Here is a 26836-nt window from a genome sequence, read left to right as displayed (position 1 = left end):
GGCTCTAAGGTATACCCAAATAGGTACCCATTCCACCTTCCTTTGTAAATCCAAGGAAATTTGTCAATTCCTCTTTTTTTTGGTTTGGTACACGATGACCAAACACGATCGAAGATTTATTAAAATTTATCTCTTGCCCCGAAGCTTTACCATAATTTCCAATAATATCCATCACTGTTTTACATTGCTCCATATCTGCTTTACAGAAAAATAGACTATCATCCGCAAAAAGCAAATGTGAAATAGGAGGACTCCTTTTTGCTATTTTAATTCCGGTCAACCTCTTCTCTCGTTCTGCTTTTTTAATATTAGCAATCAGGACCTCTGTACATAAAATAAACAAATAAGGGGATAGGGGATCGCCTTGTCGTAAACCTCTGTTGGGAATTATATGTCCTCTAGGTTCCCCATTTAATAAAACCTGATACGAAACTGAACTAACACTCCACATAATCCAAGAGATCCAATTTGAATTGAATCCTAAACGAGACATAACCGCTTCTAGAATCTCCCATTCGATCCTGTCATACGCTTTGCTCATATCTGTTTTAATTGCCAAGAAATCCGTTTTACACATTCTATTTGTCCGTAATCCATGAAACATTTCCTGAGCAAGCAAAATATTATCTGTAATAAGTCTACCTAAAACGAAAGCCGATTGTGTTTCAGAAACTAGCCGTGGTAAAATCTTTTTAAGCCGCAAACATAGAATTTTCGAAATTATCTTATAACTCACATTGCAAAGACTTATTGGCCTAAACTCTGCCATCTTTTGAGGCCTTTCGGTTTTTGGAATCAAACAAATATTTGTTTCATTAATTCTCTTATCAAAACTACCTGTTCTGAGAAAATCTCTAACCAAACCAACCAAATCTGCCTTTAAGGATTGCCAATACCTTTGATAAAACAAAGCCGTCATACCATCTGGGCCTGGTGATTTTTCTGGGTGCATAGAAAATAAAGCTTTCCTAACTTCAGCTTCTGTAACCTCTTTGGTTAGCTCCCTATTCATATTTTCCGTAATAATCGGAGACACTTCTTGTACCATCTCAGCGATTCCATCTATATTGGAAACCGTAAGAGATCTTTAAAATAATTAGTTGCTATCTCCACCATTCCTGATTCTGATTCCTCCCAAACATCATTAGGACCATATAAACCTGATATCTTATTCCTTGCCCTTCTTTTTTTGTGGAGGCATGAAAGAATTTGGTATTTTTATCGCCTACTTTTAACCAAAAATTCCTACTTTTTTGTTTCCAATAAATTTCCTCCTCATGGTAGGCTTCTTTTAATTTATTTTCGATTCTTTTTATCTCCTCTTGCGGAATAGAATCGTCATTCTTCGCTTCTTCCAAAGCCAACTTAAGGGAAGAAATATTTGTCTGGCCTGTCGGGAAATTATTTTTCCTCCACCATGAAATGGAGTTTCGACAATTTTTAATTTTATCCACAAAAACAGGAATTCTAAAATTTCTTGTTCGATTCAAACCTGAATCTATGGCCTCTGAAAGGCCATCCTTCCCAACCCATCTCTTATCAAATCTAAATTGTCTTTTTTTTTTTCTTGCCAAAGATTTTTCACAACTCAATAGAATTGGTCTATGATCAGAACCAATCATGTCCAGATAATCCACTTTTGAATATGGGAAAAAGTTATGCCAATCCTCATTTCCCAAAGCCCGATCAAGTCTACATCTCACAATTTGTTGGTTTCTATTACCTCTCCATGATAGTTGTTCACCATAGCATGGGAACTCTAACATACCGTTATGTTGAATCATTAGGTTAAAAGAAACAAAAGAAGCAGCGGATCTTAAGTTACCACCTGTCTTTTCATGGTTTCCCGTCAACTCATTAAAATCACCAATCATTAGCCATGGTTTTTTCCGATTAAGACCCAACCGGGATATTTTTTCCCAAACAATATCACGTTTTGAGGCAACAGGGTCACCATAAACAAACGACATAAATACTATTTGTTTCCCGAAAAATGCTTTAACATCAATAATCCGATTGCTTTCATAAAGAATCTCTAACTTTATTTCATTATTGTAAAATAAAGCTAAGCCTCCACTAGCACCGCTAGGGTCGACTGAATACAAATTATTAAAACCAAACTGAGACTGAAATTTCTGTAAATAAGAAAAACATTTTTTAGTTTCTGATAAAAATAAAATGTCCGGCTTGTGCTGTCTCCATAAATCCCTTAAGTAATTCTCTGTCAGATCAGCCCCTACTCCCTGACAGTTCCAGCTCAATATCTTCACGTATGAGCCGGTGGTTTCGGAAGAGCCACCATCCCTTTCTTAGACATTCGATTTATACCTCCAGATTTTGCTCCCTCCTTGGGTTTGTTCTTACCCGCAGCTCTTTGTTTGCTCACATCATCTGCAATTTTATGAGACATCACATTAGCCAATAATCTTTTCCCCGGTGAAGCCACTAACTTTGAATAATTATTTCTACCCTTAATTCCTTTAGCCCCAAGAAAAGTAGATCCTTTATTTCTCTGAACCTTAGTACTATCCAATTCCATACCATTCATTCCCTGGCTAACATAATCAATATCATTTGACAAATCTTTAGGGACTGAAAAAATACCTTGAGGACCAATTTTTTCCCCCTCTGGGATAATCTGTCCGTCAGCATCAGTTATTTCCTCCATTGTCTCTTGATTGTCAGTTTCCTCATCTACTTGACACTCTCCATCCTCTAGTAAGTCATCAGCACTTTCCGAAATCTGTATGCCTGCATTGATATCCTTATCTTCCATCTCTGGAACATCCTCCATTGCCAAATCGCCAAGATCATCCCCTTGCTCCGAGTTTTTAGTCTCCTGCGTTTCCTTAGAGACTGTTTTGGGCTGGTACAAGGGTTTTGGCCAAGCAGGACCTGCTCCTTTCCTTCCATAACTTGTTCCCTGTGATTGAGAATGAGCTTCTTTAAAGCTATCCCTAGCTACAACCTTCTCTAAGGTTTCACTACTTTCAGCCCAAGTTCCCGGAAAACTCTTTTTCTGTCCCCAAATGGGGCCTTGATTCTTCTCAATTTTCTGATGGCTTTGTTTATTACTATCACCCATCTCCGAATGATAGCGGAATCCTCCATTCATTTCCTCACCAGAAAATTCCAGAGCCCTTTTCGCAGCTGGTTTCCTTGGTTTTTCCCAGCCACCATCTTGTCCTTGAGACACTAGTTTAGCATTATTATGCTGTCTTTGACCACCTCTGCGATCACCATATTCCTCATATAACCTATTCCCTGCTTTCTTCTGCAATTCTGGACATACTACCATATCATGCGTTAAGCGAGAACAATGTTGACAGAAATTTACCAATTTCTCATAATCCAGAGAGACCACCACCTCATCACCTGTATCAAAGGGTACCACCATTTGAAACACAAGAGGATTGAAGCCATTTACTGTGACGTAGATGCTTCCTGAATCCACGTCAAGATCTCGGATTATTCCTATTTTTTTCCCGATAGCCTTTAGTGTTGCTTCCTCCCACAGGTGCATTGGGAGGCCAGAAACTTTTACCCAAAAGTTTATGGCCGACGGATACGTAGCTGAGATTATAGGTTCCCACCTAACCAAAGCAACCATCCATCCATTAAAGTGATATGGAACATTCTGCAAGACACCATTCAAGTCCTCTTCAGCTTGAAAATTAAACTGAAATATACCTTTCCCTAAGTCAGCCCCAGTCACCTTATCTTCAAGTTTCCAGATTTTTGGCATATTCGCCACCAGAGAATCCATCCTTTGGACACTCGGATTCATTAACCTCCCAATAAGAGTAAGAGAAAATTGTTGGATCCTTTGAGACAAAATAGAACCCAAAATCTTCACCACTTCTGTGCGTACCATCGCAGCCTTGCCTTTGTTCAACGCTAGTTGAGCCATATGAACCAAATTGAGAAACTGAGACAAAAAGAGACGTGAAGACAGAAATTCAGTTTCTTTATCTGCTGTAAATTGATAAAACAAAGTGATAATAGACGAGTGAATAATACAAGTCTTTTTATAGAGGTACCACGAAAGAATTATTTTTGAATCTCCACAGATCATACACCATAAAACGCGAATCCTCAATAGTTCCTTAATTTCCAATGAAATCAAAACATTGTACCAAATCATAACCATTAAAAGGAATAAGAGAAGAGATCGAGATTGATAAGAATCTATACTCTTACCATTTTTGGAGCCCACTACCAACCATACAATCTCTATGATCTTGCTTGATTTAAAGTTTCCAATATTCAAAACCTTGATCACAGCTATCCTCATACTGATCCCCAAATAACAGCCTCCTAACCGCCTTCGCATCTGAATCAAAACGAGATCAGACATAGATTCTTCCAACTGGTCCAATCTGGCACCAACCAATGTCTCGCCATAACCACTTTTAGCAGAGGAAAATCCATCAATCGAGATTTTGAAAATAAGTTTTCCAAAACTCCACCTAAAGATTTCCGAATTACCATCCGTAATCAAGAGATATGACGAATCCTTGAAACAAATCCACTTTAACTCGCCAAATCGATAGATCTGTGAAATCCTCAACTGATTAATCCGAGATTCCAACCCTCTGAATACCAAATGAAAAGAAATCTTCACTTGCCTAGAACAGAGCCAATCCAAATCCCGTAGAAAGACAATCACCACGAATCCTTTCTCCAAGCCAAAAATCACCCGAAATAAACCATTTCTAAAGCCCCAATCAACCGAAAAACACCTGCTCATGGTTGGGTTTCAAAACCCTAGAGTCACCATTTGAGTCGCCGTCTTCGACAAAATCTATTATTTTATTAATTATATGCATTTCATATACCTTAAATTTTTGTTAGTTATAGAAATAAATTGTATTTTTTTATATTCATATGATGAAGCCATTGAGTCATATAAGTGGGTTCTGAAGACTTTTCTTGGAGCAAAATATGAAAAAAACCAAAAATTATTCTTACTTGTGAATCTACAGCAATAGCAAATGTAGTAGTGAAGGTATTCCCTGAAACAAAACATAGGTTATGTGTTTGGCATATTTACCTAATTAAATTCCGCAAAGAAGTTGAGTCATATATTTCATGGGCTAGGACAGTTTGCCACAGACTTCGGAAATTTTGTATATGACCATGAGGAAGAAGATGACAAAAAAAAAGACCATGAGGAAGAAGAAGACTGGTTATTGGCATGGAGTAATATGCTCAATAAGCATAATTTGGCAGAGAATAAATGGTTAAATAATATGTTTGAGATGAGAAAAAAATGGACAATGGTATATATAGATGTCATACTTTTACAGCATATATGGTGAGCATCACAACTTATTGAAAGAATGAATAATATTTTGAAAAGATACTTGAAGAGTAGTTATCACTTGTTGTCCTTCTTTGAACACTATGAGAGAGTGATAGATGATCAGCGATATAACGAGTTAAATGATGACTTCAAAATGATGTAAACCTCTTCGGTATTATCTGCTAATGTATAGATGTTGCAACATGCAAAGAGGTGTATATATACACCCGAAGTTTTTAAGTTGTTATAGAAGCAATATACATTTATCAGTGATAATGTTGAAAAAAAAATTCTAAGATAGTGTATGAATACAAAGTGATGAGAACATCGAACTACCTCCGGCCACCAAACCAACAGCTCATGAAACAGCTAACGTACCGTTCGTACCAAACCTACCAATGACCTAGTAAAGGATTCAATTCCTACATAACAAGTTCAATGCCTTCATCGAGAAACTACTTGACGTTATGTATCATGCAACAAACGACTTATTGTCTACAGCTCGACACCAAGACTGACTTTCCAAACAAGATAGAAGATGGTCAAGGCAAGCTACTTGTATCAGTGGAAGAAGCAAGCTTTACAAGTGATGAACACCAACAACAAGTCAACAACTTGGAAGAAAATCACCAAGCTGAGGCAAGAGACCATCAAGACCATCTGTTTTCATCACACCATGAACCATGGCCTATGTTCATAGCTCAAGCCGGCTGTTCCATTACCACTTTAACGAACCCCTCTCCGTCACCGACTTTTTATTGACCAATCAAAACTTATCATTTAATCTAATTAAATAAATTAAAATAATAAATATTATCAAAAACAATAATCAGATTTAATCATTAAAAATCAAAATTTCATTAATTGTGGAGGCTATTAACTCTCTCATTCACGTAAGACTCCTAAATCTAATAGGAAAAAAAAAACTTAATAAGTCAATAAAAAAACCTAAATCTCAATGTTATATAAAGTCATTACTCCTAACCTTATTCATAATTTTTTTCTATTCTTCTTCTCACATAACATCAAAAGAGATTAGTTTATCAAAGGAAAGAGTTTCACGTTTCTACACAATTTAAACGTAAGTCAAAATAATTTTTATATTTACATCAAAGGTTCTTAGTTTGAAAATTAGTCAATTGAAGATTTTCTATCTATTAGGTTCATGTATTGAATATCACATAAGTAGGGCGTTGTTTGTGTTTTCTAAGCATGTTAGTACGTGAATTATTCTTTTTGTTTGGTATGGTTTTATTTGTATTCTATTTTTGTTAACTTGGTTTTCAAATGTCAATTTTTTTTTGTTGCACCACAAAAAGAATTGTTCTTCTTCCTCATATTTTTTTTTTGGTCGTAAGATCGTACCGTGCTATTTTTTTTGTTTTATTGGCAAGATTTATATAACATAATAGAAATATATATATATATATATATATATATATATATATATATATATATATATATATATATATATATTGATTAGTGCAAATTGCAATGGAAAGTAGTGATGAGGAAAAATATGATTCAGTAAGTGAAGACGAAGCTTCAGTCAGTGAAAACGAAGCTTCAGTCAGTGAAGACGAAGCTTTAGTCAGTGAATACGAAGAAGAAAAAGATGATATAGTCAACAAAGAGAACTACGTTAAAACTGAAGAGAAGAAAGATGAACTGAGTATTGGAATGGAGTTTAGTTCTGATGAAACTGCACATAAAGCTTATAAAAAGTTTGCAGGCGAACATGGTTTCAATGTAAGGAAGCAACGGAGAAAGAAAAAAATAATAAAGTAGTAAGGCTTCTCTATGTTTGCTCAAAAGAAGCATTTAGGAAGGAACCTAAGATCAAGACATGTTATTCACAGCCAATTACACGGTGTGGTTGTAAAGTTCATATGACTTGCTACCTTGAGAGGACGTGAAGATATAATATTGTGTCTTTCAACCAGAATCATAACCATGATTTAGTGAAGACGCCTATAAAGCATTTGCTGAAGGGAAACCGGATGTTCTCTGTCGCTCAAATACAACATGCTGATGATGCCGAAATGTCAGGAGTTTCAGCAAAATCAACTGTTGAAATGATGACTAGAGAAGTTGGAGGGCGAGAAATTCTGGGGTTTTTGGAGAAAGACTATCGTAATTACATTTATCGAAAGCGAATGGAAAAAATGGTAAAAAGAGATGCTAGAGCAGTTTTGGAATACTTTCAAAGAAAGAAAGAGGATAATTCATCTATTTTTTATTCAATGCAACTTGATGAAGACGATATGATCACGAATATCTTCTGGGCAGATGATCGGTCTATAAGTGATTATAATCTTTTTAGAGATGTCGTCTGTTTTGACACAACTTACAAGACCAATGAATATAATAGACCATTTGCTCCATTTATCGGGGTCAATCATCATAAGCAAACTGTAGTGTTTGGTGCTGCTCTCTTATATGATGAAACCACTGAGTCATATAAGTGGCTTTTCGAGACTTTTCTTGGAGCAATTTCTGGAAAACTTGATGTGTGTCGGGATGACGATCAGGTTTTAAAAATCCCAAATAACACAATTAATAAGCTGCAAGTGCACAGCAATCAATCGTAGTACTTAGGGTATCGAATCCACAGAGAGAGAAGTAGTTCGGACAAGTTTATTAAGACAAAGCAAAGCTAGAACAAGCAAGTTTGTCACAGTTGCAAATGAAAGTAAAAGAAAGCAATAAGAAAGCAAAGTAAAAAGCAAGTAAATAACGTAAGAAAACTATGAGAGACAAACGTTGGGAATCAAGGGTATCGCAGGGGGTTCAATGATCGCTATCTAAGTAATACTATAATTAAGTTTGTTTACTTCCAAGTCTCGGACATACGAAACACTAAGATTCAGCTTATACTAGGTTATAGGATAAGTCGGCTAAAATCCTTATACTCCGTTACTCAACTAACGCATGAAACGATGCATATATCAAAGCAATAAGATCAAGTTTGATTCTAGTCCATAAAGCCCTATAACTAAGTGGTGTGTGCTTGTTATAACACGATACACATTCGTAAGCTAGGTATAGCGTATTAAACAACCTTGTGAGCAATTTAAACACTTGGGATCACGAGTTAGGACATGAATCTAACTACATGCATTAAGAAACAACTTACTTAGAAAGAACAGTGTAAACGATCAAACAAAATCCTAAATATTGCCACCTAAACGATCGGCCATATTCCCCCCTTTGATTAACCCTTTAAACCCAACTAGAAAACTACTCTAGCATGGTTAAAGAGATCATAAAAGTTAGGTTTGATAAACTCATAAGAAAGAGAAGAATAAGAACTGAATAGGGTTTAGAGATTACTTCTTTGAATGTAGAATACAAGAGGTAAGACTTCACCTTAATAGATCTTAGAGTAAACCAGAGAAAAGAGAGATTTGGTGATTCTTCAAAGCTTCAAAGGGCAACGGCTGCAGCTCACGACGAGGGCAGAGAGGACTTGAGAGGCACGGCGAAAAAGCACTCTTTAGGGTTAGGGCTCTCAACATGTATTTATAGGTTTCGGGAACCAAGGATTAGGTCAAGGGGCAAAAGTGTCTTTTCCCTTAGATTAGGTTACGTGCAACTCACGTCTCTGGATAGGGTAGAGGCTTTAGTGACCGGGATAGAGTGTAGGAGGCAGCCCGGGCTCGGCCCAAGTGGCCGGTGTGGTTTAGAAGCTCCGGAACGGTCGCACAGCTTCTGGCCGGTCTGGACATGTCTTCACTCTTCTGGTCAAAACTTCTGAACAGCTCCATGAAAAGCTCTGATTCTACTTCGAGGCAAAGCTTGACTCTTCTAGCTTTCCACAGCCACTAAGATCTCTTGATTTGGTAATCGGGAAGACCTCGAACGGTTGCCATACTTCTGACGTACAGAAACTATCTTGAAACGAATTTTTGATCGCCTTTCTTGTATTTAAAGCTCAAAAACTCTTAGAACCTTCTTGGCTCCATAAATACTTGAATAACTCCTTATTAGCTCTGAAATCACTCCAAATGCTCCCTAAAACATAAGAAAACAATAACAAATATGGGCGAAAATCCCATGTTATCAAAAACAACCAAAAACTATTCTTACTGGCCAATCTGCAACAATGGCGAATGCAATAGTGAAGATTTTTCCTGAAAAAAAACATAGGTTATATGTTTGGCATATTTACCAAAATGGTGCAAAAAAGTTGAGTCATATATTTCATGGGCCTGGACAGTTTGCCACAGACTTTGGAAGCTGTGTATATGACTATGAGGAAGAAGAAGACTGGTTATTGGCATGGAGTAATATGCTCAATAAGCATAATTTGACAGAGAATAAATGGTTAAAGAATATGTTTGAGGTGAGATAAAAATGGGCAAAGGTATATGGTCGTCATACTTTTACAGCAGATATGGTGAGCACACAACGTAGTGAAAGTATGAATAATATTTTGAAAAGATACTTGAAGAGTAGTTATGACTTGTTGTCCTTCTTTGATCACTATGAGAGAGTGTTGGATGATCGGCGATACAACGGGAAATGCTGACTTCAAAATGATGCATACCTCTTCGGTATTATCTGCTACTGGAGAGATGTTGCAACATGCAGAGGAGGTGTATACACCCAAAGTTTTTAAGTTGTTTCAGAAGTAATATACAGTTATCGGTGATTATGTTGCTAAAAAAATTAGTAAGTGTTGGTGTCGGATCCCGCACGGGTAGCTCGGGACCAACCAAAGATTGCCACATAGGCAGGACAGGAGCCCATAAAGGACAAGGCCCGTTAGACTTATAAGCCCAAGAACTTAGTCGAGGTGGTTATACCACGAAAAGGGATCGGAGTGGTTTAACCCCGAGGTAAAGGGCGAAGCCTACGAGGATCAGAGTTAATTCAAATTTGAACGTTAAGCATTAAATCTCGAAGATCAAAACGGACGTATTTAAGAGAGAATAATTGTACTTAATTAGCCATTTAAGTGTTGTTTTTCTATGTATAAATATGAGGGCAAATGGCCATGTAAAGGGGATCTCTCTCGAAGAAGAAGAAGAAATACTATAGCAATTTTTGTAGCAATCCATAAGTTTTTTACACATTTATTTTTTGTCCCTCAAGAGTAATCTTTCCTACTTAATAAAAATACTTGAGTGTGTGAATCCGACTTCCACATTTTGGCGCCGTCTGTGGGGAAAGAGGATTCTTGAGTGGTCAGATTTTTCTTTACTACATTTCCGAGATAAGCAACAATGTCCGGAGGAGACGCTGCTGAATTATCATTGGCCGAAACCCTCAAAGCCATGCAACAAACCATGTCAGAAATGTCGCAGAAGTTCTCGAATGTGGAAAAGGCTGTCGACACGTTACAAACATCCCAGGTATCTCTTAGTCAAATTCAGTACTATACAAACTCGTGTTCGCTCTTTAAGTGCAGGAAACCCTGTGGGAATCCGAAGAAGGATATTCAACTCGCCAAGTTCCGTTGCGCGAAATGAAACTAGCGGACAAACAACTCCTGGTGCTACTAATAATGTAGTTCAGCCATTGGAGGGAGAGACACAGCTCGAAGATGAAGTTCAACTTGCAGATCAATACGAACAGGAAAATCTCGTCCAGTTCGAGACTATGAGGAAGGTTAGCCAGGAACTAAAAGAAATGAAGTCAAAGTTCCATCAGGCTACGAGTTCGGAGCCGGATATCAATCGAGTCATTGAAGAAGCTAGGCGAACACCTTTCATTCCGCGAATCGCAAGTTTAAGAATCAAAGATTCTCGGAAGCTCAAGTTGGACCCTTACAGCGGATTGGAGGATCCAAAGAGCTATCTCTCAGCTTTCCTGATAGCTGCCGGAAGAGTCGAATTGGATGAAGCTGATGAGGATGCAGGGTACTGTAAGCTCTTTTCGGAAAATCTATGTGGCCAAGCTCTAATGTGGTTCACCCAATTAGAACCGGGTTCGATCAGCAATTTCGACGAACTATCAGCTGTGTTCTTAAAACAATATTCCATCCTTATGGACAAAAGTGTTTCGGATGCCGATCTTTAGAACCTATCACAAGGATCAAATGAGTCACTTCGAGTTTTCATCACCAAGTTCAAAGGAGTGCTGCCAAAACTCCCAAGAATCTCGCAGCAATCAGCTTTATCTGCCCTACGAAAAGGATTTCGACATGATTCAAGGTTTAAAGAGGATTTAATACTTCATAAACCAGACACAATTCAGGACGCACTCTTCCGCGCAAACAACTGGATGGAAGTAGAGGACGAAAAAGAAAATTTTGCCAAAAGAAATAAACAAGAGAAGCCGGCAATCACCGTCCCTATCAAGAAGTTCGAGTCTAGGGAGAGCAAAGGACCAAGAAAATTTGGGTCTCAACCCTTCAACGGTATTGTGGGAAAGCAATTCCAAGGGAAAGAAAGGTCAAACACTTGGGTCCGTGATGAAAGTTTATATTGCGATATTCATAACGTAACCGGACATTTAACCAAGGATTGTAGTGTCCTTAAGAGGCATCTCGCAGAGCTTTGGGCCAATGGAGATCTTTCCAAATTCGATATAAAAGATTTCGTAAAGGAATACCACAAATCAAAGGATAACTCCAAAGATCAAAATTCTAAAAGACCAAAGTTATCCAATGAGGAAGAGCCAAGGAGTTCGAAGGGTAAGATCAATGTGATTCTAGGAGGTTCTAAATTTTGCCAAGATTCGATAAGTTCCATCAAGAAAAATAGGCGAAATGTTTTACTCAAAGCAAGTTTGAGTGAAGAAGTCGATTTTCAAGGTGCATCAATATCATTTGACGAAGAAGAAACGCGGCACCTCGAGAGACCTCATGATGATGCATTAGTCATTACCTTGGACGTTGCCAACTTCGAAGTATCAAGGATTCTTATCGATACGGGCAGTTCGGTTGATCTAATCTTTTTAAGTACTTTAGAAAGAATGGAAATTAGTCGGGCAGACATAATAGGGCCTCCATCTCCGTTAGTGGCATTCACAAGTGAATCAGCCATGTCCCTCGGAACAATCAAGCTACCAGTCCTTGCCAAACGGGTGTCAAAGATTGTGGATTTTGTTGTCTTCGATAAGCCTGCAGATTACAACATCATCCTCGGGACTCCCTGGATTTATCAAATGAAAGCGGTCCCCTCTACATATCATCAATGTATCAAATTTCCAACATCAAGTGAAGTAGAAACAATTCGGGGAGATCAAGAAGCTTCACGGACGTGTTATCTAGCTAGCCTTCGTATGAAGATTCAATAGCAATTAACGAAGCCCGCAAAAGAGGGACTAAGGCCAAAATTTCCTAGCGGGCAGAAAAAAGATAATGTAGTAGTCGAAGTGGTGTTGGAAGAAGACAAACCGGACCGGAAAATTCGAATTGGGGCAACTTTGACTGGCCAAATAAAAGAAGCTTTGATCGAACTCTTGAGGAAAAACATAACATCATTTGCATGGTCAGCGGCGGATATGCCCGGCATAGATCCAAGCATAATTTGTCATGAATTAAACGTGGATCCAAGCTTCAAGCCGGTAAAACAAAAAAGAAGAAAGCTCGGAGTGGAGCGAGCAAGAATAGTAAATGACGAAGTGGACAAACTCTTAAAGATAGGATCCATAAGGGAAGTGCAATACCCGGAATGGGTAGCAAACACTGTCGTTGTCAAAAAGAAGAATGGAAAAGATAGGGTTTGTATCGACTTCACAGACCTCAATAAAGCATGTCCCAAGGACAGTTTCCCGCTCCCGCATATAGATCGACTTGTAGAATCCACCGCTGGCAATGAGCTGTTAACTTTCATGGATGCTTTTTCGGGTTATAACCAAATAATGATGAACCCCGAAGACCAAGAGAAAACGTCATTTGTCACAGATAGAGGTATCTATTGTTACAAAGTAATACCTTTTGGTTTGAAAAATGCAGGAGCAACTTATCAACGGTTGGTCAACAAAATGTTCCACAATCATCTCGGAAAGACAATGGAAGTCTACATAGATGATATGTTGGTTAAATCGTTAAAGAAGGAGGATCACGTTAAGCATTTAGAGGAATGTTTCGATATTCTCAATAAATATCAAATGAAGCTGAACCCGGCAAAGTGCACATTCGAAGTCCCATCCGGAGAATTTCTTGGCTATATAGTGACAGAAAGAGGGATTGAGGCCAATCAAAATCAAATCAACGTCTTTCTAAACATGCCATCTCCAAGAAACTTCAAGGAAGTACAACGGTTGACTGGGCGGATTGCGGCTTTGAATCGTTTTATCTCGAGATCAACAGATAAGTCTTTACCTTTCTACCAAATTCTAAAAGGAAACAAAGGATTCCTTTGGGACGAAAAGTGTAAAGAAGCTTTTGGGCAGCTTAAGGCATACTTAACCACTCCACCTATATTGTCCAAACCAGAGGTGGATGAAAAGCTTTATTTATACGTATCAGTTTCAAACCATGCGGTTAGTGGAGTCTTGGTTCGGGAAAACCGCGGGGAGCAGAAGCCGATTTACTACATAAGTAAATCAATGACGGACCCGGAAACCAGATATACAATGATGGAAAAACTTGCACTCGTGGTGGTGACTTCGGCTCGGAAGCTGCGCTCGTATTTTCAATCCCATCCGGTTGAAGTATTAACCAACCAGCCACTCCGAACAATACTTCATAGTCCAAGTCAGTCCGGACGTCTGGCGAAATGGGCGGTGGAATTGAGCGAGTACGACATAGAATTCAAAAGCCGGATCAGTATGAAAGCTCAGGTTTTAGCAGATTTCCTGACCGAGCTACCAATATCTTGAACGATAGAACAACCGGAGAACCAAACTTGGAAATTACATGTAGATGGATCTTCATCAAAACAAGGATCCGGAGTGGGAATCAAGTTGGAATCTCCAACATCAAAAATTCTAGAACAATCATTCCGATTGTTATTTAATGCTTCCAACAATGAAGCAGAATACGAAGCCCTGATTGCCGGACTTCGATTGGCACAAGGAGTCTATGAAGCCAAAGACTCAAGAATGGAAGCATACCTCGAAGTGGTGAAGGATCTGTCTAAAAATTTCTCGAAATTCGAATTAATTCGCATACCTCGAGGAGAGAATACAACTGCGGACGCACTTGCCGCGTTGGCGTCAACATCAGATCCTGAGTTGAAAAGAGTTATTCCAGTGGAATGCATTTCGGAGCGAAGCATTCAAGACAACAAAGAAACCCTCGTCGTTACAAGATCTCGAGCAGCGGCACGTGACCGTGGCGAACCAGAGGTTGAAACTCCGCCCATCAAACGGAGGAAATCAAAGGGATCAAACACATCTAGCAAGAAACCCGTTGTCTTAGCAGAAGATGCGATTCCAGAAACAATATTAGAGACCGAGCCATTAATCGAGGAGGATACTCTTGAACCAAACGAGCATCCCAAACCAGAGCCACGAGTATTTCACAGGGTCGACCAAATTCCGGCTAAAGACTGGGGGGCTGACTAGAGGGAGCCAATAAAACGCTACATCATGACAGACGAGCTCCCAAAAAATAAGTGGCAGGCCAGGAAAATGAAAATCGTTAGCGCGAAATTTTGTCTATCAAAGGACGCATTATAGACGAGGTGTTAGTGATCCTTACCTATTATGCATTTTTGGGCCCGAAGTCGAAATCGTTATGAGCGAAGTGCATGAAGGATTATGTGGGAGTCATTCATCAGGAAGGGCTATGGCTTTTAAAGTTAAAAGAATGGGATACTATTGGCCCACTATGATTACGGATTGTGTTAAGTTCGCCCAAAGATGTAAGCGCTGCCAACTCCATGCACCATTGATCCATCAACCTTCGGAATTATTCTCCTCCATTTCCGTCCCATACCCGTTTATGAGGTGGTCAATGGACATCATTGGACCATTGCACAGATCAACTCGAGGTGTACAATACCTTTTGGTCTTGACGGACTACTTTTCGAAATGGATTGAAGCTGAGGCATATGTTGGTATCAAGGATTCGGCGGTGAAGACTTTCATTTGGAAAAACATTATATGTCGACATGGAGTTTCGTATGAAATAGTCACTGATAACGGACCACAATTCATTTCACACGAGTTCGATGCCTTTTGCGCGGACTGGGGAATCAAAGTCAGTTATTCTACTCCACGATATCCGCAAGGAAACGGTCAAGCTGAAGCCGCGAACAAGACGATATTGAGCAATCTCAAGAAACGCTTAAATCATCTAAAGGGAGGATGGTATGAGGAACTCCAACCCGTCCTATGGGCCTATCGTACAACCCCTAGGCGACCTACCGGAGAAACTCCATTCTATTTGGTTTATGGCATGGAGGCAGTAGTACCGGCTGAACTCAACGTGCCCGGACTTCGCCGAACAGAAGCACCATTAAATGAGGAAGAAAATTCAGAAATGCTTAATGATTCACTAGATACCATAAATGAAAGGCGTGATCAGGCTTTGATTCGGATTCAGAATTACCAGCAGACAGCAGCCCGATATTACAACTCTAAAGTTAAAAGTAGGCCGTTCTTCGTGGGAGATTATGTGTTAAGGCGCGTCTTTGACAATAAAAAAGAAGATGGTGCCGGTAAACTCGATATTAATTGGGAAGGACCTTACATTGTTACCGAAGTGGTTCGGAACGGTGTTTATAGGCTGAAAGACTTAGAAGACAGGCCAGTCAAGCGACCTTGGAATGTGATCAACCTAAAGAAGTTTTATGTTTAAAGCTACATGCATTTTTTATGTACATGAACTACGGTGTGGCTTGATCCCGAAATGGGTACGTAGGCAGCTCGGAAACGAGTTCAGCTATTAATAAAAATTTGTTTTATTTCTTTATTAAAGGAAAAGGTTCGACTGAGCGAATAAGTGAAGAAAATAAAGGTTCGGCTATGCGAACATACAGGAGATTGGAAATAGAGCGTTTATTCAAACAAATAAGACGGAATGTCCCCCATCGTACACTTCGGATTAGGGAAATCTTGTTGACGAGCAGAAGACTTCAACTCCTTGACCAGCAAGATCGAGGATTGGCATCATGCAGTCCGGAATTTGAGCGAAGTCAGAGATTCTAAGCTCGATCCATTCTCCGGGGTGAGAGCCAAGGATGTGAAGATCTCTTGATACCGTAGTAAGCCTACGTTGCATCCGGTTAATCCTCTTTCGAAGTCTCCTCTTTTCCAATGTAAGCTTCCGATATTGAAGCGCAATTGCCTCTATGAATGCCATCGCTGTTCCTTGGTCTCTGATTGGGAGACCCTGATCAAAGCACACGGAGCTCGGATCTGAGATCTAAAGAAGCCGCGAGGAGGAAGAGGCTGCCTGATTGGCTCATTTGAAACATCTTCGTTTATCATTCCGATCCTGGAGAAGTCGGGCATAGATTCTGAACATCGAAGGTTGAACTCCATACCTGCTAAAATGAAAAAGAGTGGTGAAGAGTAAAGGGAAATTGAGACCATAATTTATAAGAACGTCATATCCCTTGGAGTGATTCGCGGCGAGATTTATGCTCTTAAACCAATCCTGCATTAAAAGACGTATCTCCGAGAATATTTTAAAGAATAAGGAAAAATGCAAATGTTCCCATAAATAAAAAAAGGGGCCAAAGCCCATTACGAGTTCAAAATGGGAGCAGAGTTAGGGAACATTTAAGGAAGAGGCTCAGGAACAGGCTCCTTCATCGCTGGTTTAAATTCCGAAGTGGACGCCTTGTTCTTGGCATCCACTTCGGGACGATCCCGAACGCGTTTCCGACGGGTGCTGGCATCCTCCTCGTCTTCTTCTTCGCTATCAGATGGAGCGGTATAGACCGGGGTATTCACGGGCCCCAGAACTCCCTTAGCACGGAGATACATCCGGAGCATCTTCGGGATCTCAACAACAGAATCAAAGTTCCGCCATTCCCATTGAAAGGGATCACTTTCCAGAGCTCTTATCTTCCTCTCCACACGAGCGATGCGAGCCTCTAGTGTTTGCCTTTTGAGACCTAGCCGCTGCCTCTCGTCACACAAGCGACGGTGCTTGTCAACAACCTAGAATAAAGATAAGTAAGTAGAAAGAAGAAAGCGGAAAGTTTTGATCAAAGGAGATAAGTACTAAACCTTATCCAGGAAATCGCAAGCCTCTTTCTTTTCCTTTGAGGGGAAGTGAAACACGGCGTGCGGGAAGAGAACACCTGTCGGCTCGAATCGATCGCCGGACAGAAAAAGCGGGCTGCCGGGATCAATGGGGACTACTTTTTCGTTTTCCATTGATATGGTGCTTATCGAATGAATTATGAAGTTTCTTGAGGAGAGATCAAAAGCAAACAATCTCCTATTTATAATAGGAATAAGGTTTGTCTTGGAAACGAAAAATCATTAATGGTGGCGTGCCCTAATAACTTAAACCATTTTTGGAAATCGAGAAAAGGCAGTTATTGCCTTAGAGGCGAGCCGCTTTTCCTACTTTCAAGAAATGAGAAGGGAAAAAGCAACCGTCGCATTAACTACAAAAGTTTTTAAGGCACAGGCCCAACAAATTTACCGAGTTGACTAAACCCAAAGTGGGTAACTCGCGTTAAACCGAGCTCAGTTCTCGCATTCTAAAGAGAAAGGTCTGATCAGCCTAAAAGAATCTCGAAGGCATAACCACAAGGCCACAAAAGGTTAAACGCGGACTTTGCAAACCCGCACACAGTTTTAACCAAACCCTCTTGGGATCATGACCTAAAAAGGTTTAAAAGCCTCCTCAGGCAAATATCTTGTTCAAAAAAAAAAAAAACAACAATAAAGCCTCCTTAGGCAAATACATGTTCAAATTTAAGTTTTAAAATAAATGGGACAATCCCCAATTTAAAGTGGACACAGCCACTACGGGTTAACAGCCACCTCCTTGACTGTCAATCCCCAATCGGCTGTCAAAGTTTCATTCACCTCCTTGACTGGTGCTTGGTCAGATGAAGCTCCTGGTCCGCTCTCCACGGTACAACCATCCTCCGGGGTGACCTCCGGTGCCGCAGGAACTTCGGGTGGGACGATTCACTTATGGGAGGTGATTCTGTGAAAAATTCCTCGAAGTGGTGAGGGTTGAAGGTCGAAGTAGGAAGAGCCGCCAAGCGACTCCGCTTTTCAGATAGATTAGCCGACAGTTCGGTCCTTTCTTGCACTTCAGAGAAATCTTCATCATGGATTTGATCCAATAGAATCAGGTTACTCTCGTGCTCCTTGATATCTGATTCCAAATCTGACCTAGCTTTCTCGGTTTGAATGAAGTGGATGGCCCCTTGAATCAACTCTATTCCACGTCCCTTGACCTCTTTTCTGGCCTTCGAAGCCGACCTTGCCAACTCGGAATCTCGCAGCTTGGTTATCGCCTTGTACTTCGCATCAAGTTCGGCAAGTTGTTTATGCAAGGTGTAAGCAGTCGATTTGGATTCACAGAGTCTACCTTGAACGCCGGTAAATTCATCTTGAAGTTGATTATTCCGGTCATATTGGTCTTGCAACTCGCCTTTCACTTTTGCGAGTTCGGATGTGAGATTATCGACTCGGTCTTCCAGTTCTTGCCTAGAGCTGGAAGAGGAGTGAAGGTCGGCCTCAAGAGCAGAAAGTTTTTTCTTCCACGAGTCAATCTCCTTTTCCCGACCAATGACCAGCCCCTCGTAATGATCAATCATGTCATTAAGTTCGCCGTTAGCCTGACATTATGCATCAAACCGGGATGGCGAGTCAGTTCGAAGAATGGCAGCACAGCCATAAAAATAAAGCGGAACTAACCCGAGATGAATGATGAGCGTGAAGCAAGTAGCGTTCACGAATCGCAGGCCGCCATTTGTTGAAATCTAGCAAGATCGCACCCGATCGGGTCTTGAAGCATCGGAAAACGCTGCCTTCTTTCTCCATAGCTGTGAAGGAAGAAGAGTTGTAAAAATTGGAATCTGAACAAAGATAAAAACTTTTAAGTAAATATAAATCGCCAAACCTGAAAGCGATTTGACTTGTGGGATAAGAGCAGGCTTTAACTTTGAGGAAGCATCTCGAGACTCAGAATCTCCCTTTTTAGGGGATGCGCTCCGGGCAGTCTTCTCGATATCAGGCTGGGAAGAGGAAGACATATAGACAGGTCGAGGAGGACCCATTGGTTCAGTAGGAGGGGACGATCGAGGTGAACGGTCTGTCCGGGTCCTTGACTTCTCTCTTCGCAGAGAAGAATCACTACGAGATGACTTGTCTCTCTTCCTGCGAACCAAGTTCTTAAGTGGTTCATTGCTAAAATCATCTCGGGGAGGACGAGGAGAATCACGACGAGGAGATCGGTCCCTCCGAGGAGAACGTTCGTCACGACGTTCGCGACGAGGTGTTAATCTGAAAGCAGCAACGGATCTGGCTCCCTTGGTGCTGTTGTCATCAACCAGCAGGGTCCTGCTATAGTCTTTTTTGTCAATGGCGGCCGCAAGGAACGCATTGTTTTCATCACAAGCCTCTGCTATCGGCTTGGAGAGTTTCTTACGCTGGGCCGCGAGGGCCCGAGCTGACATTCCCTGAGTTGAGGGAGGAGGCGGAAGACGATGAAGTTGATTGGGGGGACTCATCCTGAGTTTCCGGTTGGCTTCAACGAACCGGTCGAGGGTGAAAGAATTCCAAAGGGTTTCCCCTTCAAGGATTGTTTTGAAGAACTTGATGAATTCTTCAGTCGGAAGAGTCGAAGCGATGAAAGCTGCGAAGTGAAACAACGAGTTCGGTCAGCAAAAATAAAACAACCAGGAAAGTAATATACGACCTAATTTCTACCAGGCTTCGCAGACCACTTCGATGGGAGTACATCGGAAAGATTTCCAATCGAAGCAGGAGTTTTCTTAATCATGAACCAAGGATGGTGCCAGTTTTCATCCTTGTTCGGGAGGTGCGAAATGATGTTCCTGTTGGCATTTGGGTACGCCGAGAAGTACCTTGTTTTCTTTGATGAACTTCTCACGCTTAGGAGTTCATTCAGCTCGGGGACTCCAATAACGTAGCCAGCCTCTGCTGCAACAGTTATGATCCCGAGGATGGTTCGGAGGAGATTGGGGGTTAGTTGAGGTAAAGCAATCTCAAGAGCCGCCAGGTATCGAACTAGGGCTTCGGGAAGGGGGAAGGTTAATCCGCAACCTTTGAAGTAGATTTCATAAACACAAAAGTAGCTGTCACGGTGATTCTCCGGGGATTCCGTAGGGTCGGCTATCTGCGCTTCTGCTATAATTCCAGGAGGAATCTAGCAAAGCCCCTTTAATCGCTCGAGGGATTGAAGAGTACAAGTGGATTTGTAATGCGGACCAGCAATATCGTTAGGAGGAGTGCATTCGTCGTTGCTAGAACGTCTCTCGTCGTAAGACGGTGACTCAGGTCTCTCGGAATCCGAAGTCATCGGAGAAAAATGAAAAATTCAAGATCCGGCGAAGAAGGGTTCGGCGAAGAAGAGTAGAGAGAAGTTTTGATTAAAGCGCAAAAGTAAAAGTAGAAAATGATGATGAAAAGAAGTTACACAAGCTAAATGATGGAACCGCCTCGGAAGTTGTGTGGGAAGTGGGAAGGTTTTTTCCCATTTTAATAGTAATTAATTAATATACGGTCATAATGATGACAGATGTCACTCGGTTAAAAAATGGCTAGTACAGAAATTAAAGGAGTGATGGGATTTTCAGCGGGAAATCAGAAGATTCTCAAGCGCAATCTTTGGTCATTTCAGCATTAAAATCTTCCGAATTGAGGTAGCACTTCGGAAGACTTGGGGGGCTAATTGTTGGTGTCGGATCCCGCACGGGTAGCTCGGGACCAACCAAAGATTGCCACATAGGCAGGACAGGAGCCCATAAAGGACAAGGCCCGTTAGACTTATAAGCCCAAGAACTTAGTCGAGGTGGTTATACCACGAAAAGGGATCGGAGTGGTTTAACCCCGAGGTAAAGGGCGAAGCCTACGAGGATCAGAGTTAATTCAAATTTGAACGTTAAGCATTAAATCTCGAAGATCAAAACGGACGTATTTAAGAGAGAATAATTGTACTTAATTAGCCATTTAAGTGTTGTTTTTCTATGTATAAATATGAGGGCAAATGGCCATGTAAAGGGGATCTCTCTCGAAGAAGAAGAAGAAATACTATAGCAATTTTTGTAGCAATCCATAAGTTTTTTACACATTTATTTTTTGTCCCTCAAGAGTAATCTTTCCTACTTAATAAAAATACTTGAGTGTGTGAATCCGACTTCCACAGTAAGTTTGAGATAGTGTATGAATACAAAGTATCTTATCGTGTGGGACCGCGAGAGCATTTGGTTAATTAGGATGCTATAAACCAAACGATACAGTGTAGTTGCATGAAGTATTCTTTTGCTGGGATCTTACGTTGTCATGCATTGAAAGTATTGGATAAGAAGGATGTTAGGAGAATTCCATCTAGCTACATCTTGAATGGATGGAGTAAAGAGGCAAAATCACGAAACATATCTTCTTATCGTTCAGAGACATTTAATGGAACGGTAACGCAATCGATTGGAAAGAGTTATAGCCATTTATGTCACAATTTCCGTGAGATTGCATCGGTTGCTGCTGAACATGTAGAATTGACGATGTGTGCGAATGAAGATGCATGTGAGTTGCTTAAAAAATTGGATGAAAAAAAAACATAACTTGTGAAAGCTAATGCATGGATGCTCCCAACTTCAAATGTTGAACATGTGGAAAGAGAGGAAGAAGACGAGGAAGTTCTAAATGTACGTGGAATTAAAAGAGAAGATCATGTTGGACGACCAAAGAAAAAAAAAGTCGGACCCCACGGTCGATATTTGAATGCTTTTGAAATAAAAAAAAACGGGGTACATCAAAGAGAAAATTATCGTTTCAGGTATTTGATAAATAATTCTTCTTTTCTGTTTATGTCCAATTTCCACCAAAACGTGACTTCGTCAATATATGTATGTATATTAATTACAAGATAAAATCAATAAATATTTCAGGATTCAACTTTTGCTACCAGCAAACCGACATTACAGACAGAGCCATTTTACTCACAAGTGCTACAAGTAAACTATTCATTCTTACTATTTATATTTGATTTTTCGGTGACTTCGTCAATAGATGTATGTATATTAATTACAAGATAAAATCGATAAATGCTTCAAGATTTAACTTTTGCTACCGATATCCACTAATATGTAGCTACAAGCAATCCGACTGTACAGACGGGGTCTTTTTCTTCACAAGTGTTTCAGGTAAATAATTTACTCTTACTATTTATATTTGACGTTTCGGTCAAATTTTTCATGATTTGAAATCTTATATTTTGTAGGAATTCGATTAAAGTTACGGAGATTTATTGTAAAGCTCGATCATTTTGAATACAAAGACGGAAAACACATGGAAGTGCTAAAGCTTTAATATTAATTATTTTGGTTAAAAGTTTTTTTTTTTACATTTTTTATTAGAGAAGAAGAAATTTGAAAAAAAAAATAACTAAAGAGAGAGAGATGTGGGAGAGTGGGAGAGATACTACTGGGTCTACAATTAATTTAATTTTGAGTTTTTAATGATTTAATTTAATTATTTTGTTTAGATAGATGATATGTCAAATTTTGATTGGTAATTAAAAAGGGGGTGGATGAATTGGGTTCACCCCTAGGGGTGAACCTAAGAATTATTCTAAGCCAAGTAAGTGTTTCAATCAATTTAGTTGATTTCTAACCATTTGTTCGTGCATGTTTCTTCTTATTTTTGGTTTAGGAGAGTTTTTTTTTTTAATTTACAAACAAATATTGTATTTTGATTGTCTTTTTGTTTCCTTTTTTTGTTCTTTTGTGATTTGTAAGAGGTTGATGTGGCCGTGGAATGCTTATAAAACCACCACAAAAACCTTATGTATTTTCCACGCTTGATGAAATAAAAATATACTATTTTCTTAAGGAAAAATCGCTTCCCTCTTGTTCTTGTCGAGCCGCGCCGTCTCCAAAAGCAAGAGAAATCGTTGTTTTATCACGGAGATTCACCCCAGCCATGTGGTACGACTTCACTACACTATCATTCCATCGATCTCTTGATCTGTTGAAAGAGCTTTCAGCCATCGACATATCAAACCTTCACTCCATCAAATGCATTGGTTGGTAGAGAGAGCTTTCAGCCTTCTAGGAAATGTTCTTGGCCGATCTCGAAGCTTCACCCATTGAGGCTTGTTGGTACCGGATCCCGCAAGGGGTCCATTTTACATGTTGGAGAATCATCACTTTACAAAATCCAAGGAGCCCTATCTTGCAAAAGGGGGTTGTCAAACTTTCACATTAATTTGTGATTAAATTCATGAATTAATTGCCATTGTCAAAGGAATAAAGTTTGTCATTTAAGATTAGGAGTTAATTGCAAAAAATTGGAGTTATTTTGTGGAGTTAATTCTGAAATTAATGGCCAAGTAAAGACACCCTAGAAGGAAGGAAGAGGCTATAAAAGAGAAGTGAAGACTCCAAGAAATGGGGACTCATATTCTTCTACACAAGATTCATCATCTACATTTCTCACCATTATTTAGACACAAACAATGTCATTCCTAATAATGACGAAATACATTCTCTTTGTTGTAATTGAACTACGTTTTGGCTTGATCCCGCTTCGGGTACGTAGGCAGCTCGTCTCTCGAGTCCAGCTATAACAAAATCTATATTATTTTCTCCACAAATTTATACGACCTATTCAACCCATCTTTGTGTTTGTCTTATGAGAACTTTGTCCCATCTTTTACATGATGTTACCAACCCTGGGGAGTTCGGGTTCAACATTTGGCACCGCCTGTGGGGACCGAAAGCTTTCTTACTTCTAAGACACTAATTCGAGGTGAAGAACAATCAATACTGAGATAGAAATCAACGTCGTACCGATGTCAATCCGAAGCAAAACAAGGTCGTAAAAATGATGATTTGGAGACCGACACGTAAAGGTGTTGATCCGAAATAGATCAAAGTTGTAGCGATGACGGTCTCAGTCGTAACAGTCGGGATGATCAGGTCAAAGACATAACGTCCACGACGTTACAACAATGATCGCATATAAAGCCGAGATCTCATCTCGCATATAAAGCTGAGATATCATCTCGCATCTAAGCCGAGATCTCATCTCGCATATAAAGCCGAGATCTCATCTCGCATCTAAGCCGAGATCTCATCTCGCATATAAAGCTGAGATCTCATCTCGCATATAAAGCCGAGATCTCATCTCGCATCTAAGCCGAGATCTCATCTCGCATATAAAGCCGAGATCTCATCTCGCATACAAAGCCGAGATCTCATCTCGCATCTAAGCCGAGATCTCATCTCGCATATAAAGCCGAGATCTCATCTCGCATCTAAGCCGAGATCTCATCTCGCATATAAAGCCGAGATCTCATCTCGCATCTAAGCCGAGATCTCATCTCGCATCTAAAGCCGAGATCTCATCTCGCATATAAAGCCGAGATCTCATCTCGCATCTAAGTCGAGATCTCATCTCGCATATAAAGCCGAGATCTCATCTCGCATCTAAGCCAAAATCTCATCTCGCATATAAAGTCGAGATCTCATCTCGCATATAATGCCGAGATCTCATCTCGCATCTAAGCCGAGATCTCATCTCTCATATAAAGCCGAGATCTCATCTCGCATATAAAGCCGAGATCTCATCTTGCATCTAAGCCGAGATCTCATCTCGCATATAAAGCCGAGATCTCATCTTGCATCTAAGCCGAGATCTCATCTCGCATATAAAGCCGAGATCTCATCTCGCATATAAAGCCGAGATCTCATCTCGCATCTAAGCCGAGATCTCATCTCGCATATAAAGCCGAGATCTCATCTTGCATATAAAGCCAAGATATAATCTCGCATCTAAGCCGAGATCTCATCTCGCATATAAAGCCGAGATCTCATCTCGTATCTAAGCCGAGATCTCATCTCGCATATAAAGCCGAGATCTTATCTCGCATATAAAGCCGAGATCTCATCTCGCATCTAAGCCGAGATCTTATCTCGCATATAAAGCCGAGATCACATCTCGTATCTAAGCCGAGATCTCATCTCGCATATAAAGCCGAGATCTCATCTCGCATATAAAGCCGAGATCTCATCTCGCATATAAAGCCGAGATCTCATCTCGCATATAAAGCCGAGATCTCATCTCGCATCTAAGCCGAGATCTCATCTCGCATATAAAGCCGAGATCTCATCTCGCACCAAACGACATTTAAAAAAAAAGGAAAAAAGCCGAGCCCGTCTCACGCTAAACTATGTTCAAAAAGCCGAGCTCAATGCTCGCATTTACGCGAATAAGTCTTTGGACAAAAACTAGTTCACCTCGCATCTTACAACAAAGTTTGCATGCCTAATCTACTAATCAAAGTTATTGCCGCAGGATTGTCAAGAATATTAGTTCTCCGAGCAAAATCTTCTTACTCGAAGAATTGGGGGCTAATGTTGGTACCGGATCCGGCAAGGGGTCCATTTTACATGTTGGAGAACCATCACTTTACAAAATCCAAGGAACCCTATCTTGCAAAAGGGGGTGGTCAAACTTTGACATTAATTTGTGATTAAATTCATGAATTAATTGCCATTGTCAAAGGAATAAAGTTTGTCATTTAAGATTAGGAGTTAATTGCCAAAAATTGGAGTTATTTTGTGGAGTTAATTTTGAAATTAATGGCCAAGTAAAGACACCCTAGAAGGAAGGAAGAGGCTATAAAAGAGAAGTGAAGACTCCAAGAAAGGGGGACTCATATTCTTCTACACAAGATTCATCATCTACATTTCTCACCATTAATTATTTAGATACAAACAATGTCATTCCTAATAATGACGAAATACATTCTCTTTGTTGTAATCGAACTACGTTTTGGCTTGATCCCGCTTCGGGTACGTAAGCAGCTCGTCTCTCGAGTCCAGCTATAACAAAATCTATATTATTTTCTCCACAAATTTATACGACCTATTCAACCCATCTTTGTGTTTTGATAGTAAGATTTTGCTTTATCTAACAAGTATCAATCCCTAATACACATGCCATTGTAGTATATTAGGTTATCAATCCAATCTCAGTGTGACTGCAAGCATTCAAGATATGAAACAGAAAGCAAATAAGTCAAGCCAATTGTGAAAGGGTTTTGTGTGTTTCTATTGATCCTAAGCAACCAATTTAACATGCAAATACCGGATTTAAAAGCATAAAAACAGAACTAAACAGCAAGTAAACAAGAACAAGAAGTAAACTAAAGACCAGAAACTATCATGCATAAGCTTTGGAAAAAAAACTAGCAACCTAACAATGCAGAGAAACGATCTAGGCCTAACAGGTCGAGCTAAGCAACAGAGACTAACAAAAACAAGATTTAAACAATCAATAGAGATAAAGGGTCCTGAGGAATGGGGTAATCGATTATGGCAGTCTCCTTAGTCTACCTAGGTGGTTAACAAACTCAATCAAGCTATCCCTAGACAATAGATTCGAATACAAATCAATCCACTCTCGTGACAGAGATTCTCAAGCTAAATCACTTTCATACTCAATTCTCATTGAAGAAATATAACC

General features: G+C 40.0%; 3 protein-coding genes and 1 pseudogene across 6 annotated transcripts; 1 reads left to right on the top strand and 3 right to left on the bottom strand.

The window, feature by feature from the left end:
* Positions 1 to 1952: 1952 nt before the first annotated feature.
* On the bottom strand, positions 1953 to 4849 carry LOC9330643. Of its 2 annotated transcripts, XM_021012304.1 has the most exons (5): positions 4201 to 4849; positions 4041 to 4105; positions 3376 to 3928; positions 2605 to 3282; positions 1953 to 2391 (listed from the first exon to the last, which is right to left on the bottom strand). In XM_021012304.1, the coding sequence occupies exons 1-5, from the start codon at positions 4748 to 4750 to the stop codon at positions 2267 to 2269; spliced, it is 1971 nt and encodes a 656-aa protein (XP_020867963.1). In that variant the 5' UTR covers positions 4751 to 4849; the 3' UTR covers positions 1953 to 2266. The 2 variants fall into 2 exon arrangements, with proteins under 2 accessions (XP_020867963.1, XP_020867962.1); XM_021012303.1 differs by having other exon boundaries at positions 2605 to 3928; positions 4201 to 4848.
* Positions 4850 to 6799: 1950 nt separating this feature from the next.
* Positions 6800 to 7896, top strand: LOC110224483 (protein FAR1-RELATED SEQUENCE 5-like). The gene is made up of 2 exons (XM_021010580.1): positions 6800 to 7054; positions 7249 to 7896. Exons 1-2 carry the CDS (start codon positions 6800 to 6802, stop codon positions 7894 to 7896), a joined length of 903 nt encoding a protein of 300 aa, XP_020866239.1.
* Positions 7897 to 16890: 8994 nt separating this feature from the next.
* Positions 16891 to 17636, bottom strand: LOC110225314. Of its 3 annotated transcripts, XM_021014739.1 has the most exons (3): positions 17384 to 17567; positions 17260 to 17314; positions 16891 to 17019 (listed from the first exon to the last, which is right to left on the bottom strand). In XM_021014739.1, the coding sequence occupies exons 1-3, from the start codon at positions 17531 to 17533 to the stop codon at positions 16931 to 16933; spliced, it is 294 nt and encodes a 97-aa protein (XP_020870398.1). In that variant the 5' UTR covers positions 17534 to 17567; the 3' UTR covers positions 16891 to 16930. The 3 variants fall into 3 exon arrangements, with proteins under 3 accessions (XP_020870398.1, XP_020870400.1, XP_020870397.1); XM_021014741.1 differs by having other exon boundaries at positions 16891 to 17314; positions 17384 to 17636; XM_021014738.1 differs by having other exon boundaries at positions 16891 to 17275.
* A 497-nt stretch (positions 17637 to 18133) lies between these two features.
* Positions 18134 to 20666, bottom strand: LOC110225313 (annotated as a pseudogene).
* Positions 20667 to 26836: the final 6170 nt, after the last annotated feature.

The sequence above is a fragment of the Arabidopsis lyrata genome, assembly GCF_000004255.2.
Source record: "Arabidopsis lyrata subsp. lyrata unplaced genomic scaffold ARALYscaffold_1, whole genome shotgun sequence".
Classification (NCBI taxonomy): Eukaryota; Viridiplantae; Streptophyta; class Magnoliopsida; order Brassicales; family Brassicaceae; genus Arabidopsis; species Arabidopsis lyrata.
Note: the sequence above shows the minus strand (reverse complement) of the source record. Positions and strands in the feature narration are given on the sequence as shown.